Genomic DNA, 14977 nt, shown 5'->3' on the forward strand with positions numbered 1-14977 from the left:
ACGAAGCGGAAAGGACCCAGCCTGATTTGGATTATCCAGATGTAGAATCAATGGAAGGGGTGCCCTTGGCAAAAAGAGGAAATTGTTCAAAGAGGCAGGAACTAAGACAGAGAATGAACAGATGACAAGTGACTATGAGGGCTTGGAGGATATTGGGAGGATAAGAATGAAGCTTTCTGCGCTGGGACACAGGAGAATAACCATATTTGAGAGAAGAAGATGGCGACTTTGGCTTTGGACAAGATGAAGTGGAGGTCTATGGGCTGTCCGTGTAAGGGAGTCCTGGTGCCAAGTCTGGAGATCAGGAGATCTGGGCTGGAGAGAGGAATCTGGGAGTCATCACAGTGTGGAAAGCAACTGAGATCAAGGGCACCAAAGAGAATGCAAACAGAGTGGTGAGAATAAAGAGGGAAGCAGACACATCAGAGAGATGGGAATGGGACCCTTCATTCAGGAAGACGTAATGATGGGTCTCCCTTTTGTCTTCTGGGGCATCCCTACCATCTTTAATTAGAGCTTCTCTAGAAGAGAAGAGGGTTGTTTTATTTATGATTTTTGTCCCATTCATGCTTGAAGTCAAAACTGCTTTAAAAACCTTTTAAAAAATCTCCCTCCCCCTCTCTCTTTCTCCCTCTTTCTTTCTCTCTAAATATATATGCTTTTTAAAGCTAGTCTGTATGTATGTTATATGCATGTGCATATACGCACATTTTTTTTCATTTTCGACTGGTGTAACCCTAAAATGGTAAATAGAATTATTCTCCAAGCATTTTTTCAAGTAGTTAATAAGATGATTCAACATGGAGAAATCCAATCTTTTACTCAATGTCCCCACTCTCGTGAACACTTACCCATTTGACCAAGTCAAGTCCACCCCTCTCTCCCCAGACATGGCTCAGTAATGAGCTACTTGAGGAGAGGGGCGCTATCCTATTCATCCTTGACTCACTCTGGTGCAGATGGAATGTTGGCCATAGAGTTGGCCCACAGAGGGTATTTATTGTATTGGCCTGGGCTGCCAATTGGCTTGTAGCCAGGGTATTATTTTCAAGTATCTCTGGGAAGGCTTGGACCCACTAAGCTCTAATGCAGAGCAAAGCCATTGAAAAAAAAAAAAAAAAAAGGAGAGGCAGAAGGCATGAAAGTCCCAATTTACAAGAGGAAAGTCTGCTCAGACCTGAGTTCTGTGTCTGCTGAACACAAGCGGGCACTGCGCACAGCACTGGAATAATCCACGCCAGCTGCACACAAAGGCCCAGCAGAAAGCAAATGTCCCTCTAAGGGCTTGTCATGTTTTCCAAGACACCCTCATTACATGCTGCTTCCAGTGACTCCACTGAGTGACCTCAGAGATGAAAAGAAATCTCCTCTGAGTCCCAGAATAACAGCTCCCTCCTTCTGCAGACCTTCCCCTCTGCTGACCGGCTGTACCAGCATGTGCTGCTGGGGGACGGCTTTAAGAATAACATGACTGGTATTTACCTGCTCCATTGGCTTCCTCTTTCTTCGAGACAGAAGCACAAGGAGTTATTTCTGCAGCACTGGATTCCCTGAGCGCTGAGAGAATAGACCAGCTACAGGAAGCATTTGTACATTCTAAACTCAACTCGGCAGCAATTCCCGGAGCTGCCTTTGTGGGAAATTGCTATATTTCAACAGAAATTTGAAGGAGGACACACAAAATATTAAAAGGGTATTTTCTGTATGTGGAAATGAAGCCTATCAAGGGCTGCCTTCTTTTATGCAATGTTATCACCTGCACTACAGTGGCCTCCCTGTAAACAGGCTCCCTGGCAAATGAGATAGGCCCAAAGGCAGCACAGAGAATTCACAGGTGTGAGCCAAGCCTGACCCAGGACTGGTTAAATCCAGCCAACAAGAATGATTTTACAGCTCCAAAGTGATCCTCAGACTGTATAACTTCAAAAGGTTGAAAAATAACTCCAAAATGTAATAACAAAAGGCAGAAAGGCTCAAGTTCTCTCTCTACCTCTTATTATGGACAAGAAAAAAATAACTTGCTTTTTTTTTTTTTTTTTTTTGCGGTGCGTGGCCCTCTCACTGCTGTGGCCTCTCGCGTTGCGGAGCACAGGTTCCGGACGTGCAAGCTCAGCGGCCATGGCTCACGGGCCCAGCCGCTCCGCGGCATGTGGGATCCTCCCAGACCGGGGCACAAACCCACGTCCCCTGCATCAGCAGGCGGACTCTCAACCACTGTGCCACCAGGGAAGCCCTAATAACTTGCATTTTGACTTTCCATTTGCAAGAGGAGAGAGAAGCCAGAATTCGAAGGATGAATAAAAGAAAGTAAGGATACAGGGACGCACTACAGGAAAGAAAAAAAATAAGCATGTTCAAAGTCCCAGATACATAAAGGAACCAGCTCAGACATGGAGATGTGAGCCACTTAGGACAGTGGGCTACAGGGTATACACCCGGGGACAGAATCCAGTGCTTTCCTCAAGCATCACAAAAGTGCACAAAATCCCAACCCATTCCTCTCCACACACACACCAGAGTCTAAGTTCCATGAATCAGAAATTGTTGTTTTGTTTCTCCTGTTCACTGATAGATTCCAAGCATCAAGAATAGTGCCTGGCACATAGCAGGCACTGAATAAACATTTGTGGAATGAATGAATAAACCAAGTCGTCACTCAGAGCTTGGGTGTACCGCCTAAAGAAAAAATCAAGTAAGCGTTCAATAAACAATGGCTATTGCAATTGTCATAACTAGTACTCATGTCAGGGAGTTAAGTATGAAAACTCAGTAAACATTGGTAATTAATTGTGCAGGGTATCTCAATTTGAACAGTTTCAGAATATATCTTTTAATTAAGATACAATGGCATGCAATGAAACATACAAATCTTGTGTGATAGTCTGATGCATTCTGACAAATGTTCAAGACAAGGAATATTGCCATAACTCTAGAAAGTCCCCTGCGCCCCTTTCCTATTAATTGCCCTCCTCCAAAAAAGCAACCATCATTCTGATATCCAACCCCATAGACTAGTTTTGCCTCTTCTTGAACTTCATAAAAATGGAATCATACAGTATAACCTTCTGTGTCTGGCTTCTTTTGTTCAACATAATGTTTTTGCAATTCACCCGCATTGTGTGGGTATTACCAACTCATACCTTATTAATGTGTAGCTATCCCTTTTATGAATATCTGTAATGTATCTACCCATATCCTTGTTGATGAACCTTTGAGTTCTTTCTGATGTTTTGCTATTATGAATGTCTTATATAAATATTACTTTTTGGGTGTATGTTTAAATTTCCTTGCAGTAAATACCTAGGAGTGGAATCGCTGGACCATAAGGTTGGTGTATGTTTAACTCTATAAGAAACTGCCAAACAGTTTTCCACAGTGGCTGGAATTTTACACCCCCGTCAGCAATATGTAAGAGATTCAGGTGCACCATGTCCTTACCAGCACTTGGTATTGTTGGTCCTTTTCATTTGAGCCATTCAGGGGGTATGAAGTGGTAGATCATTGTGGTTTTAATTTGCATGTGTCTAATTATCATCAACGTTAAACATGTTTTCATGTACTTATTGACTATTTGAGTAAAATTTTTTGTGAAATTTCTAAGTCAATTTCCTGTTTTAATTGTGTGTTGTTTTTATTATTGACTTATAGGAGTTTTTTATATATTCTGGATATGAGTCCTTTGATTGAGATATATTTAAAAAAATATTTTTTCTGGATTTGTGGCTTCTCTTTTTCAGTTTCTAACAGTGTCTCTACATGGGCAAAGATTTAAATTTTGATGGAGTCTGGTTTATTACTTTTACTGTATGCTTTCTCAGATCTCAAAAATATCCTCCTATATTTTTTTTATAGAAACTGTAGTTTTAGCTTTTATATTTAAGTCTGAAATTTATTTTAAGTTATTTTTTGTGTATAGTGTGAGCTACGGGTCAAGGGTTGTTTGTTTTTTTTTTTTCAGTAAGACTATCCAGTTGATGTAACGCCATTTATTTAAAAGGCTTTGCTTTCTCCCATTGTCATAATTATTCATCAAAAATCATTTGAATAGATATTTGTGAGCCTATTTTCATTATTTCATCATTATTCAAGATGTTAGTTATAGGATTTTCATAGATAACTTTTATCAGATTGAGAAGTTGCCCTTGTTTATCAAGAATGAACATTGCATTGTGTCAAATGCTTTTTTTGCATCTATTGAGATGACCATATAATTTTCTCCTTATTATGTCAATATGGTAATTACATTGATTTATTTTTAGAATGTTAAACAAATCTTGCATTCCTAGAATAAACACCACCTATCCCTGATGTAGTATCCTTTTCCAATATATTGCTGAACTATGATTACTAATATATTGAAAATCTCTGTGTAGATTGGTATAATTTCTTTTTAAAATATTTGATAGAATTCACAATGAAGCCATCTATGCCCAAAGTTTTTCTTGTTTTTTAAATGGGAAGGCTTTTAGTTATGAATTCAGTTTCTCAAGCAAATTTAGAGCTACTAAGATTGTCTATCGCTTTTTCTGACAGTTTTGGGAAACTGTGGTTCTTCAAGAAATTCGCCCATTTTGTCTACATCATCAAATTTGTTGGCATAAATTTTTCATAATTTAAAAAATCATATTAATGTCTGTAGACTCTGGAATGTCTGTTGTGATATCCACTCTTGCATTTTTAGGATTGATTATTAGTATTTGTGTCTTCTTTCTTTTGTGTGGTCACTCTTGCTAGGAATTGGAAATTTTATTAATCTTTTTAAAGAACTAGCTTTTGGCTTTGTCGATTTTCTCTATATTCTGTGTTCTTCTGTGTTGATTTCTACTCTTATATTTACTTCCTTCCCCTACTTCATTTGGGTTTACTTTGCTCTATTCTTTCTAGCTTCTTAATGGAGAAGCTTAAATCGCTGACTTTACACTTTCCTTTTTTCTTTTTTTATTATAAGCGTTGAAAGCTATGGATTTCCCCCTTAGCACATCATCAAATTTATTCTTCAAATTTTGATATGTTGTGTTTTCATTGTCATTCCATTAAAAATATTCCCTAATGTTTTTCTGATTTCTTCTTTGACCCATAGGTTATTTAGAAGCATGTTACCTAATTTCCAAACATCTGGGGATTTTCTATACATATTTTTGTCATTACTTTTTATTTTAATGCTGTTATGGTCAAAGAATGCATTGTGCATATTTTAATCCTTTTAAATATACTGCGACTCATTTTAGGCTCCAGAATATAGTCTACTTTGGTGAGTTTTTCAAGTGTACTTGAAGGAATGTATATTTTGTGGCTGCTGGATGTAGCAGAAAAATCTGTGAAGTTTCTACTTCAGAAGTCCCTTCTAGGAATCTGTCACTGACCCCCTGCCCCAAAGTCAATGCTTCCGTTTGCACAGTATTGTCTTCTGATCCTATTTAATTATAATATGACTTCCACACTATATCCCGTATCTTCCTACCCCTAAGTCTCTCAGGCCTCCATCTGATGCGCAAAGTGAAAATAAACCTCGAGCTGCTGAAGTAGTTTAGAGACCATGCATTGCTTGTCCAGAAAGACACGATAACAATGTAGCCCTTTTCCTTTTCAGTCTTCTTATTCTGCTTTCTATATGATATTATGTGGACTAATTTGAGAGCTGAATTATGGGAAGAGGGGGTATGCCACTGGGACAGATAGTGCCATTGTATGCATGGGCTCATCTACAAATTCCCTGTGAAATCTCTCCTCTCTGACTCAGTATATGGCTTGTATGGTACATCAGATGAGTTTTTCCTGAACACTGATTTTTTATATTTTTTATAGTTATTATATATGTTCTAGAAAATGTGCTTTACAAGAAATACAGCCCTCTCCAATCCATGATTTGCAGAAGTGATACATTTAAGTTTTGGAAATGAGTTGATTCAAAGCAAAAGACTAAGTACATGAAAATACAAGGGGTTCGTTCATAGGGCAAAACGTGCGAATATGGTACCCCATTATGAGGTTTAGGCAAACTGGTGTGATCACTGCCAGATAGTGAACACTTGCTACTGCAATGATGTGAACCAACCTTCACTGCTTTTAAATTACCTTAAGTCTTTCAAGGACACTTCCTACTCAGATTTGAGAGCCCAACACAAAGAACAGCATACAACTGCCACAGTTCACCCAGGGAAAGCATCTCCATCGTACAGTATCTGTCTGCCTTGTTCCATCAAGGGTCATGGAATGACATGTGGAGCTGCTCAGAGGGAAATATTTTGGGAAAAGGAGAAGTTTGAGCTCCCTTGCTGCCCACACCTTTCCTGCCTCCCCTGTATTCGGCACACAGAAGGATGCTTACCTTTTCCCATTCGCGGTCCTTGTTCAGCACAATGACCACCAGCCTAGGGTGCACCTGATAGCCTTCCTCAGTGAAGGACAAGTCTTTGCCATCCCATGTCACATTGACCATAAACCTAGAGAGAGGAGGAGAAAAACAAATGTTGAGGGAAGAATTAAAGAGGTTTCAAACAAATAAGTGGATGCCACCATCACTATAACACTGAGAAGGTATAAACTCATCACAAGTAGCCTCTATCTGTGGAAGCATCAGTACTCACACAGGCTCTGCTAATTTCCATGCACTCTTTGTCATGAGCCTGTAATCACTCCCAGAATCCCCAGTCCTGTATAGGCATTAGTAATTTATTGCAGAAAGCATGGGGGATGGGACATATTTGTCCTGCCAGACTATAAACTTTTGTTCAAATGATCTTCTTACAGGAGGATCTGAAAGCATGTTTTTTTTTTTTTTCCGGTATGCGGGCCTCTCACTGTTGTGGCCTCTCCCGTTGCGGAGCACAGGCTCCGGACGCGCAGGCTCAGCGGCCATGGCTCACGGGCCCAGCCGCTCCGCGGCATGTGGGATCTTCCCGGACCGGGGCACAAACATGTGACCCCTGCATCGGCAGGCGGACTCTCAACCGCTGCACCACCAGGGAAGCCCTGAAAGCATGTTTTAACAAGCTTCCCTAAAGGAAACTGCTTGCTCATAAACCACATGGTCTACAATGGCAAAGAAATGATATCCCATTCATTCATTATTCATTCAACTAATATTATCAAATATTTGCTACATGTCAGGGCTCAGCTAGTTGGTTGGCAATAAAGAAGAAACAGACACGATCTCTGTCCTCTTAAAGCTTATAGTCTAAGGGAGAGGACAGGTATTAATTGGTTTAATCACCGAACGATGACAAGTGCTACAATAGAGGGGGTGGGGTGTGCTATGTGAAAGTGAAACAGGGGTCAGGCAAGGCTTCTATAAGGAAGTGCAGCTGGACCTGAAGGATGAGTCAGCATTAACTAGATAAGAAAAGATGTAAGCACATTCCAGGCAAAGGGGACAGCATGAACAAAGGTCCTGTGGTAGTGCTTATGAAGGACTGAGTGCAAACCAGTGAGGCCAAAACAGAGAGAGACAGGGAAATGTGGGGTGTGGTGTGGGTGAGAAGGTAAATAGGGGCAGACAGTGCAAAGCTTTTCAGGCCATGGTAAGGAGTTTTATCTTTGTTTTAAAACAATAAAAAGACATTGAAGATTTTAATCAAGGAGGTGACATAATCAGACTTTTCTTGTATCAATATAATATGACTTAAATGTTGTGTAGAGAAAAGGTTTGTGGGGGACCACAGTAGGTAGAGGGGGGCTGGTCACAGTGCTCTTATTATTCAGGTGAGAGATGATGCTGGCTTTGGTCCCATTGTGGCCCCAAAGAGGAGGAGAAGGAAGAGTAGGAACAGCAACACACAGGGCCAAATGGAGAAATATTTAGCAGGTGTGTAGTGATGGGTTAGATATGAGGGTGGGGGAGAGAGAGGCATCAAGGATGGCTCCTCGATGTCTGCCCTATACACTGTGCAGTTGTCTGCGTCACAAGTGATGTCTGCCTGTCTTACAATACTCTTATCTCTACCTCCCACACCCCCACCCCGCCTCAAACGACCTCGCGCCAGTAGTCAGGCTCGGCTCTGACGCAGAGCAAGACAGAGCTCTTTTCCCAGGATTTGGGAGGGAGTGTTCTCAGGGGTTCACATCTCCTTGAAGCGTGAGAAAAATATGATGTTGTTAAAGACGTCCAAGAAAACACACCACTTAGCAGACACTCTGTAAATATAGTATGGTGGTTAGAAGCGTTCAGAGACCTCCCCAGAAAGACAGGGTACCTCAAAGTCATAGCATTTTTTTGCATTATATTCCTTTAACAACAAAAGTAGCTAAAGAAGTAAAATATTAAGGAAGAGGACTAGATTACAAAAATAATTCCAAAAAGAGAGATTGGCCTAACTGGTCACATGTCTGCCCCTGGGCAGCCACAATGCAGAAGACCTGACTGTGTCTCCAAGGACAAGGTTAAGAAATTGGGGAAAAGGCAAAGAACATTTTTGTGTATCCATTCAATGGACTGTTTTGAGTCCTTAAAAAATCATGTTTTTGAGACAAGTTAATGGCGTGAAGATAATGCTTGCTATTTAATGTTAAACAAGCAGAAAAGAGGATAAAAACAGGGTTTGTCTATGCATGGAAGGATCCCAGGTACTTTCCATTTTCCTTTGTGTATCTTTGTATTCTCCAAATTTTCTGCAAACAATTTTTATTTTTAACAAAATACTGTTTGTTTAAAAACAGAAAAATCAAACATTGCTATTCTAGAAGAAGCAAAGGGTAATCACGATTCTATTTGGTACATCTGAGGCATCGCTGGTCATTTCCTAGGAAGATAATTTACCGATTCAACAACAATTTACTGAATGTCTATTGTGTGTCAGGCCTCATGGTGAGTCCCATAAATACAGAAATAAAAAACACAGTGCCTGTGCCCCCTCTTACATCCTCACAGTTCAGTGACATAGACACATAAACAATGACAGTACATAGAAGGCCACTTGTAAGCCAATGCACAGTAAGTATAAGTCATGAGAATGTAGAGGAAGGGCCCCTAACGTAGGGCCTCTGTAACGTAGGGAGGACTTCCTGGGAATCTTCAAGAGTAAAGGGGTTGAGGAGAGGTGGAGAAGAGCATTCAGAGCAGAGGAGTCATCTTGAACAAACAAGACTCAGCAAAGGAAGTGACACGCTAACAGGTAGTGGGGGTTGTCTGGAGAGCATCCCTTAAGCTAGATCATAAGGGGCCTAAAGTGTCTGGATTTTGTTCGGAAGGCCATGAGGATCACAAAGGGTTTTAAGTAGAGGAGTGATTCACCACGTGGAGGAGACTGCAAGGCCAAGGGCACAGACCCATGAAATGTCACGATGGAACACTGTCCATGGAATTTCAGCATAAAAATTGCAGACAAAGCCCACCAGTGGACTTTACCTGGGCTGGCAGGAAATCTGTAACTAAGTCACTCTGTATCTGCAGTCCAAAAATCATAGTTAGGCCAGCTGATTCATTGAGGGTTTCAGTTTGTTTGTTTGTTTGTTGTTTTTTATTGAATCCAATAAGCTCTCAAGCCAAGTTTTGATTATACAATAATTTGAAGTGAATAGAGTTCAGGTTGGGTCAATCTAACACCCCAAAGGTGGGTGAAACTGAAAAATTTAGTCCATTAGCAAGAGGTTTTTGAAAATATCCAATTTTATATGTTTGGAAACGGCAGACCAGAGGACGAATGCTTTGGGTTTGACTTGGACCCCTGGCCGTGGGGAGAGCCATTCACAGGGTTATGTGGTGTGAACCGATGTCACGGTCACCATTTTAATCTAGGAGCTAGCATGCCCCGTTGAGAACCTAGTCTTCTTCTGATATGCCAGTTGAATCTACTTAAATCTCCCTCTTCTTTAATTCCCCATCTCCGTTTCCCCTGCTCATTTCCTTTTCTCCCATTTTGTATGAAATCAGATGGAGTTAGCAGGGACATTATTTAGATGCAATCCATCTTCTTCAGATTATATGGAAACAACTATATGGAAATTCTCACACTCCACATTGTTCTGTGTTCCTTTAAGAATCAGTATTCTGGACCAATGAGTCTACATACTCTATGTTAATATTGTCTATTTTCTTCTTTCCTTCCTTCCTTCCTTCCCTCCCTCCCTCCTTCCCTTCTTCCTTCCTTCCTTCCTTGTTTCTTTCTTTTCTTTCCTTCTTTCTTTCTTCCTTTCTTCCTTCCTATTAAAAGTCTTCAGTCCCCTGGGAAGGAAAAAAAAAAAAAAAACCTCTAACAGGAATATTTGCTGAACAGTAATTTCATTATGAAGTTGGCAGGGAGCAAGTACCCATTACCTTCAATTCCCCCATCGAATTTCTAGGAAGGATGATCCGTATTTCCACAGGCTTTCTTCCCACTTAAACTTACTCCAGAGCAGAATTCTTTACCCAGGGAAAAACCATTATACACCCCACTGCTTGGTCCCCATTAACACCTGCTGGGCACTTGTATTAAACAGTAAAATCTTATCACTGTTTTGTTTATCTCTTGAAAATTGATTACAAAACTTTTAGTGACCAGATAAAATATCAGAAATTCTGGCTGCTGCTAAGCTTCGAATTACATCTTTGATGTTTCCATCAGGAGCAATAAACACATGAAGACATGCCGGCAAAACGTGGACATGGCGGAGGCTCTGATGGTTTGCAGAGGGTCCACTTCTGTGTTATTATTGTCCATGGATGGTAAAGTGTCAAGTTGTTTTTTTAATCAGTGAAATACATAACAGAAAATATGTAAATTATGTGATGCACATACCTACAAATTTCCTTTGGTATCTACAGCCTCAGGGGTATGAAGCTGAAGTGCAGGTGAAAGAAACATTTCTCTACTGCTTGCATTTTGTGCCCTGTGAATTGTTGGTGTATGGGGATCAGAAATAACATGGACACACAGGCGGATTGTTTTCCCTATATTATGACTGCAAAGAAATTGGGCCAGAATTATCAAGTTCTTTCTAGATCTGCTCTATAATGGTAGCCACCAACAACCCATGGCTATGGAGTACTCGAAATGTGGTTAGTCTGAATAGAAATGTGCCATAAGGGCACAACATACTGGATTTGGAAGACTTTGTAGGAAAAAAATAGTGTAAAAGATCTCATGAACAATTTTATATTCATTTAATGTTGAAAAATTTTAGACATTTTGGTCGCAGTAGGATACATTATTAAAATAAATTTCATCTTCTTTTTACTTGTTCCTTGTGTGGCCAGATAATTTGAGATGATAAGTGACTACATAATATTTCTACTGGACAGCTGTTCTGGACCATCTTTGGTGTTTCATTTTGTTTTTTAATCAGCAGACGGACGGTGTGCATCATGAAGGCAGGGACCTCTTATGCCTTGTTTTGTATTGCATTTTTAGTGCCAAACAGAGCGTCTGGCACATGGCTGGTGCTAAAATAAATAGGCGCAGAGTGAATAAAAGGATGAATTGCTGTTGCTAGCAATTGCTGGTATCACAGCCTACCTCTGCCATGCCCCAGCTGTGCCACTTGGGGTCATATATTTAAAATTCTCTGAGCTTCCATTTCCTTCTTTGTAAATAGTAGTTAACCTTTACATAAAGTTTCCATGTATTTTTTTTCCACCCTGTCATATTTCCTAACACCCCACCCCAAATGCAACCTCATCCTTTTAAAGCCATGCTTATTGCAGCCATTCTGGGTACTCATTGCCAGGATCCTTCTTTCTTTTTGTCAAAGGCCAACCACATATGGGCCGCATAAGCTCTTTTAACTATTACTTAAAGTGTCTCATTCCTCCAGATTTCTATTTTCTCTCTTTTGCCTCGTAAGTCTCCTTAAACTTCCCAAATCTGATTATTTGCAATGCTCTCTAGACATATTATTGTCCACTATTTCCCTTCAGACTTCAATTCTTTTACTGTTTCATAAATGCCACCAGAACCCATTCAGTGTGTCTCAATTTTCAGTTAATTTTCCATCTGCTTTGCTATTTCTCATGTTCCCCAGGGCTTTTCCTGAATCGCACTATCCCTTAAATGCCTCCTCAAACTGCTTTGGTGTCACCATTTTTTTCATTTGTCATTTAATTTACATGTTTTTGAAAACAGAGTCACTGTTTTCTTTACCCTTTTTCAGTTCTCAAGACACTCTCATTTTTACAAAATAGTTTGGCTCTTTCCATCTTCCTCTCGGTGGTTTGAAATCCCTTCCACTTTGATGTCTTTCTCAGCACCCTCTCATCCTCCATTAACCATTCCCTTTGGGGCACAAATCCTCTCTTTAGAGCAAACTCATGGTTTTTCGACTCCTAACTCCTGCACCACACCTTCCCCGAATACGCCCTCACACCATCTCTTTTCAGCAAGTCTCTTAATGAGTGTACTTTCCTCTTTGCCCCGGTTCTTAATTTCGTATACTCATTGGTGGTTTCTCATTTCCCCTGAATGATTACCAAAGGCATGACCGCAGAGCTGAGACTTAAATGTCAGGACAGAAATGTAATAACTCCAACACATAGATCTGCATAATCCAGGCCAGCATAATTCAAAATGGACTCAGAAACTACAGCATAATGAAAAAGAAAAAAAAAAAAAAACCCAAACAAAGAAACAAAACTGGGTTAAAAAAAGAGAGGGGAGTATTTACTCTTTCTCAAATTCCACTGTGGCCAATTAAAAAATGAAAATAATAATGTTAGTTGTCTTGGCTAAGCAATACTAATTTGAAAAAATTAGAACAGGAGTGGTAAGCTCCAAAAAGGCAGGGATCTTTCTTTTGATCACTGCGATTCTAAAACACCTAAAAGAGTGTCCTGCAGTACGAGCTTAAAAGTATTTGTTGAATAAATGAACAAATGAATGAGTAGGCATAGGCTGCTGGGATCTTGTTCATTCAACGTTTAATTCCTGTGCAGCGACTGTAGAGAAGCAATTCTGCAAGACGACTGTTTAGTTTAGGAATCAGAAAGCCTGGGTTAGCATGCGGTTCTGTGGCTTCCAATCCCAGGTAAGTCTCCTAAATTCTCAGGGCATCCATTTCCTCTTCTGTAAAAGTCAAGTTATGATAGCCACGTCTCTGTGTAATTATAGGGATCACATTAGATGACATTTAATGAGAGGTATGTAATGTGACCAGCAGAGTGTTGGCACATAATGGTGTCTGGTAAATGATGACAGTGGGGGTAGTAGTAGGTGTCACAGTTTCACATATTTATCCTTTTTCCTTCTAAAATTTGAAATTAAAAGGCTTTCTCTTAGATGCTCGAGGATCATTTTTGACTGCTAATCCCAGTTTTCCAAGGGAGGCAGTGAACCCTGTAGGCCCCTACCCCAAGCTAATCTGATTACTCAGAGCCCTAGGTACCCCTGGACCAGGCGGCGGTGCAAGAGTGCTGACCCAGGTGCCAGCCTGCCCTTCATGACTCTTGGGCTTCGCATCTCTGCTTGGTGAGCACACCTGAGCCAAAGGTGACTTTCTGAGGACATGCCCCACCAACTATCTTTTGTAATACAATTTCTAAGTCTAAAACATGGACTAAGTTAGGGCAAAGCTTTCTCTGTAAGTGTGACCATTCTATCTACCCCATCACTAGACAACATGCTTGACCCATTTGGCCAAAGGTTTGCAGTGGGAACAGGATCTATAGAGTAGGATTTAAGACACATGCCCTAATTCTACTTTATCAGGAATTATTGGAAGCCTGAGTGTCCATTAATAAAGTGGTTCTCAGGACCTCTTGCTCCTTATATGTGTGTTTTTTTCAGGAACATGATGGGGGATGTGGAAGATCTGGAAATTCTGGATAGTATTTTGTAACACTATCAAAATAGTACTGAACATATCACCATGAACCTCTAAGGGCTCTGCCTCACCTAACCATTTGGAACTGGCTGGCACAGGGGTCATGGATTCATCCCCTGCAATGAGCATCTATTCCAAGAGAGCTGGAAAAAAGTAGGCAACATGACAAGCAGTTTCTATGAACTCCCTGGATCACCAGTGTCTATGCTGTCAAATTATTCAGGATCTCAAACAGGCAGATGTACATGGATGCTGACTCCTCACGTTCCCCAAATGTGCAGAATGAGATGATGTGAATCAATTCAGAGTGCAACTTTATCCAAGAATTGCTGGGTATCCCCCCATCCTGGAACCTTAGGCCCCATGAGAAGAGGGGATTTGTCTGTCTTGTTTCCAGAACCTCAACAGTACCTGGCAGAGAGAAGCTGCTCAGTACATATTTACTGAGGGAAGGAAAAGTCTCAGATCTCTATCGTATTCTCTAGCCCTCTGACAATGAGTCCCACTTTCTCTATCTGGCCAGAGCATGTTCACCTGTGCTTGGTGGGTCTCTGGGGAACTGAGGAGGTAACTAAGGCAGAGAAGAAAGGCTGGGGCCCAGGAGATGGTAGATCGTGGGGCTTCTCCGCCTCCATAATCATGTGAGCCAATCTCTCGCAGTAAATGTCTTTCTCTATATAAATATCTTACTACTTCTGTTTCTCTGGAGAACCCTGACTGATACAACCTGATACTACCATCTGCCAGAGGAACTGTGAAAATAAAACACAAATCTGCAGTGAATACGATGTAAAGGGGTCCCCCCTGTGTTATTCAGAACCTGCACAACTATATCACCTCTGACAGGTTACAAAGTACTTGAGGACAAGAGTACATAACTCAGTACTTTGAACTCTAGGAACATTGTCAGGTAGAGAGAAGAGCAGATTAGGGATTTGCAAGCTAGAGTTGAGTTTTAAACCCTCCATTACTGACGCTGTGCCTTTAAGCAAATCATCCAACTCCTCTGAGTCCCACCTCACTGCTATGTCAATGGGGTAAAACACCACTGTCTTAGTCTGCTCAGGCTGCTGTTACAAAACACCATAGATTGGGTGACTTAAACAACAGGCACTTATTTGTCACAGTTCTGGAGACTGGAAGTCCTAGGTCACGCCTGGGCAGATTCGAATCCTGGTGAGGATTCTCTTCCTGGTTTACACACTATCTTGTTCTGTCCTCACATGGCCAAAGAGTCAGATGTCTA

At 40.8% G+C, this 14977-nt stretch overlaps 1 protein-coding gene across 1 annotated transcript in view; it reads right to left on the reverse strand.

Annotated features, from left to right (window-relative positions):
* GRIN2A (glutamate ionotropic receptor NMDA type subunit 2A) overlaps window positions 1–14977 on the reverse strand; it is a 365357-nt gene that overhangs the window by 108294 nt on the left and 242086 nt on the right. The window contains exon 5 of the mRNA XM_059038424.2: window positions 6329–6443. Within this exon, the coding sequence (XP_058894407.1) occupies window positions 6329–6443 (115 nt within the window). The remainder of the gene's footprint in view (window positions 1–6328; window positions 6444–14977) is intronic.

This window comes from Kogia breviceps, chromosome 14 (assembly GCF_026419965.1).
Source record: "Kogia breviceps isolate mKogBre1 chromosome 14, mKogBre1 haplotype 1, whole genome shotgun sequence".
Classification (NCBI taxonomy): domain Eukaryota; kingdom Metazoa; phylum Chordata; class Mammalia; order Artiodactyla; family Physeteridae; genus Kogia; species Kogia breviceps.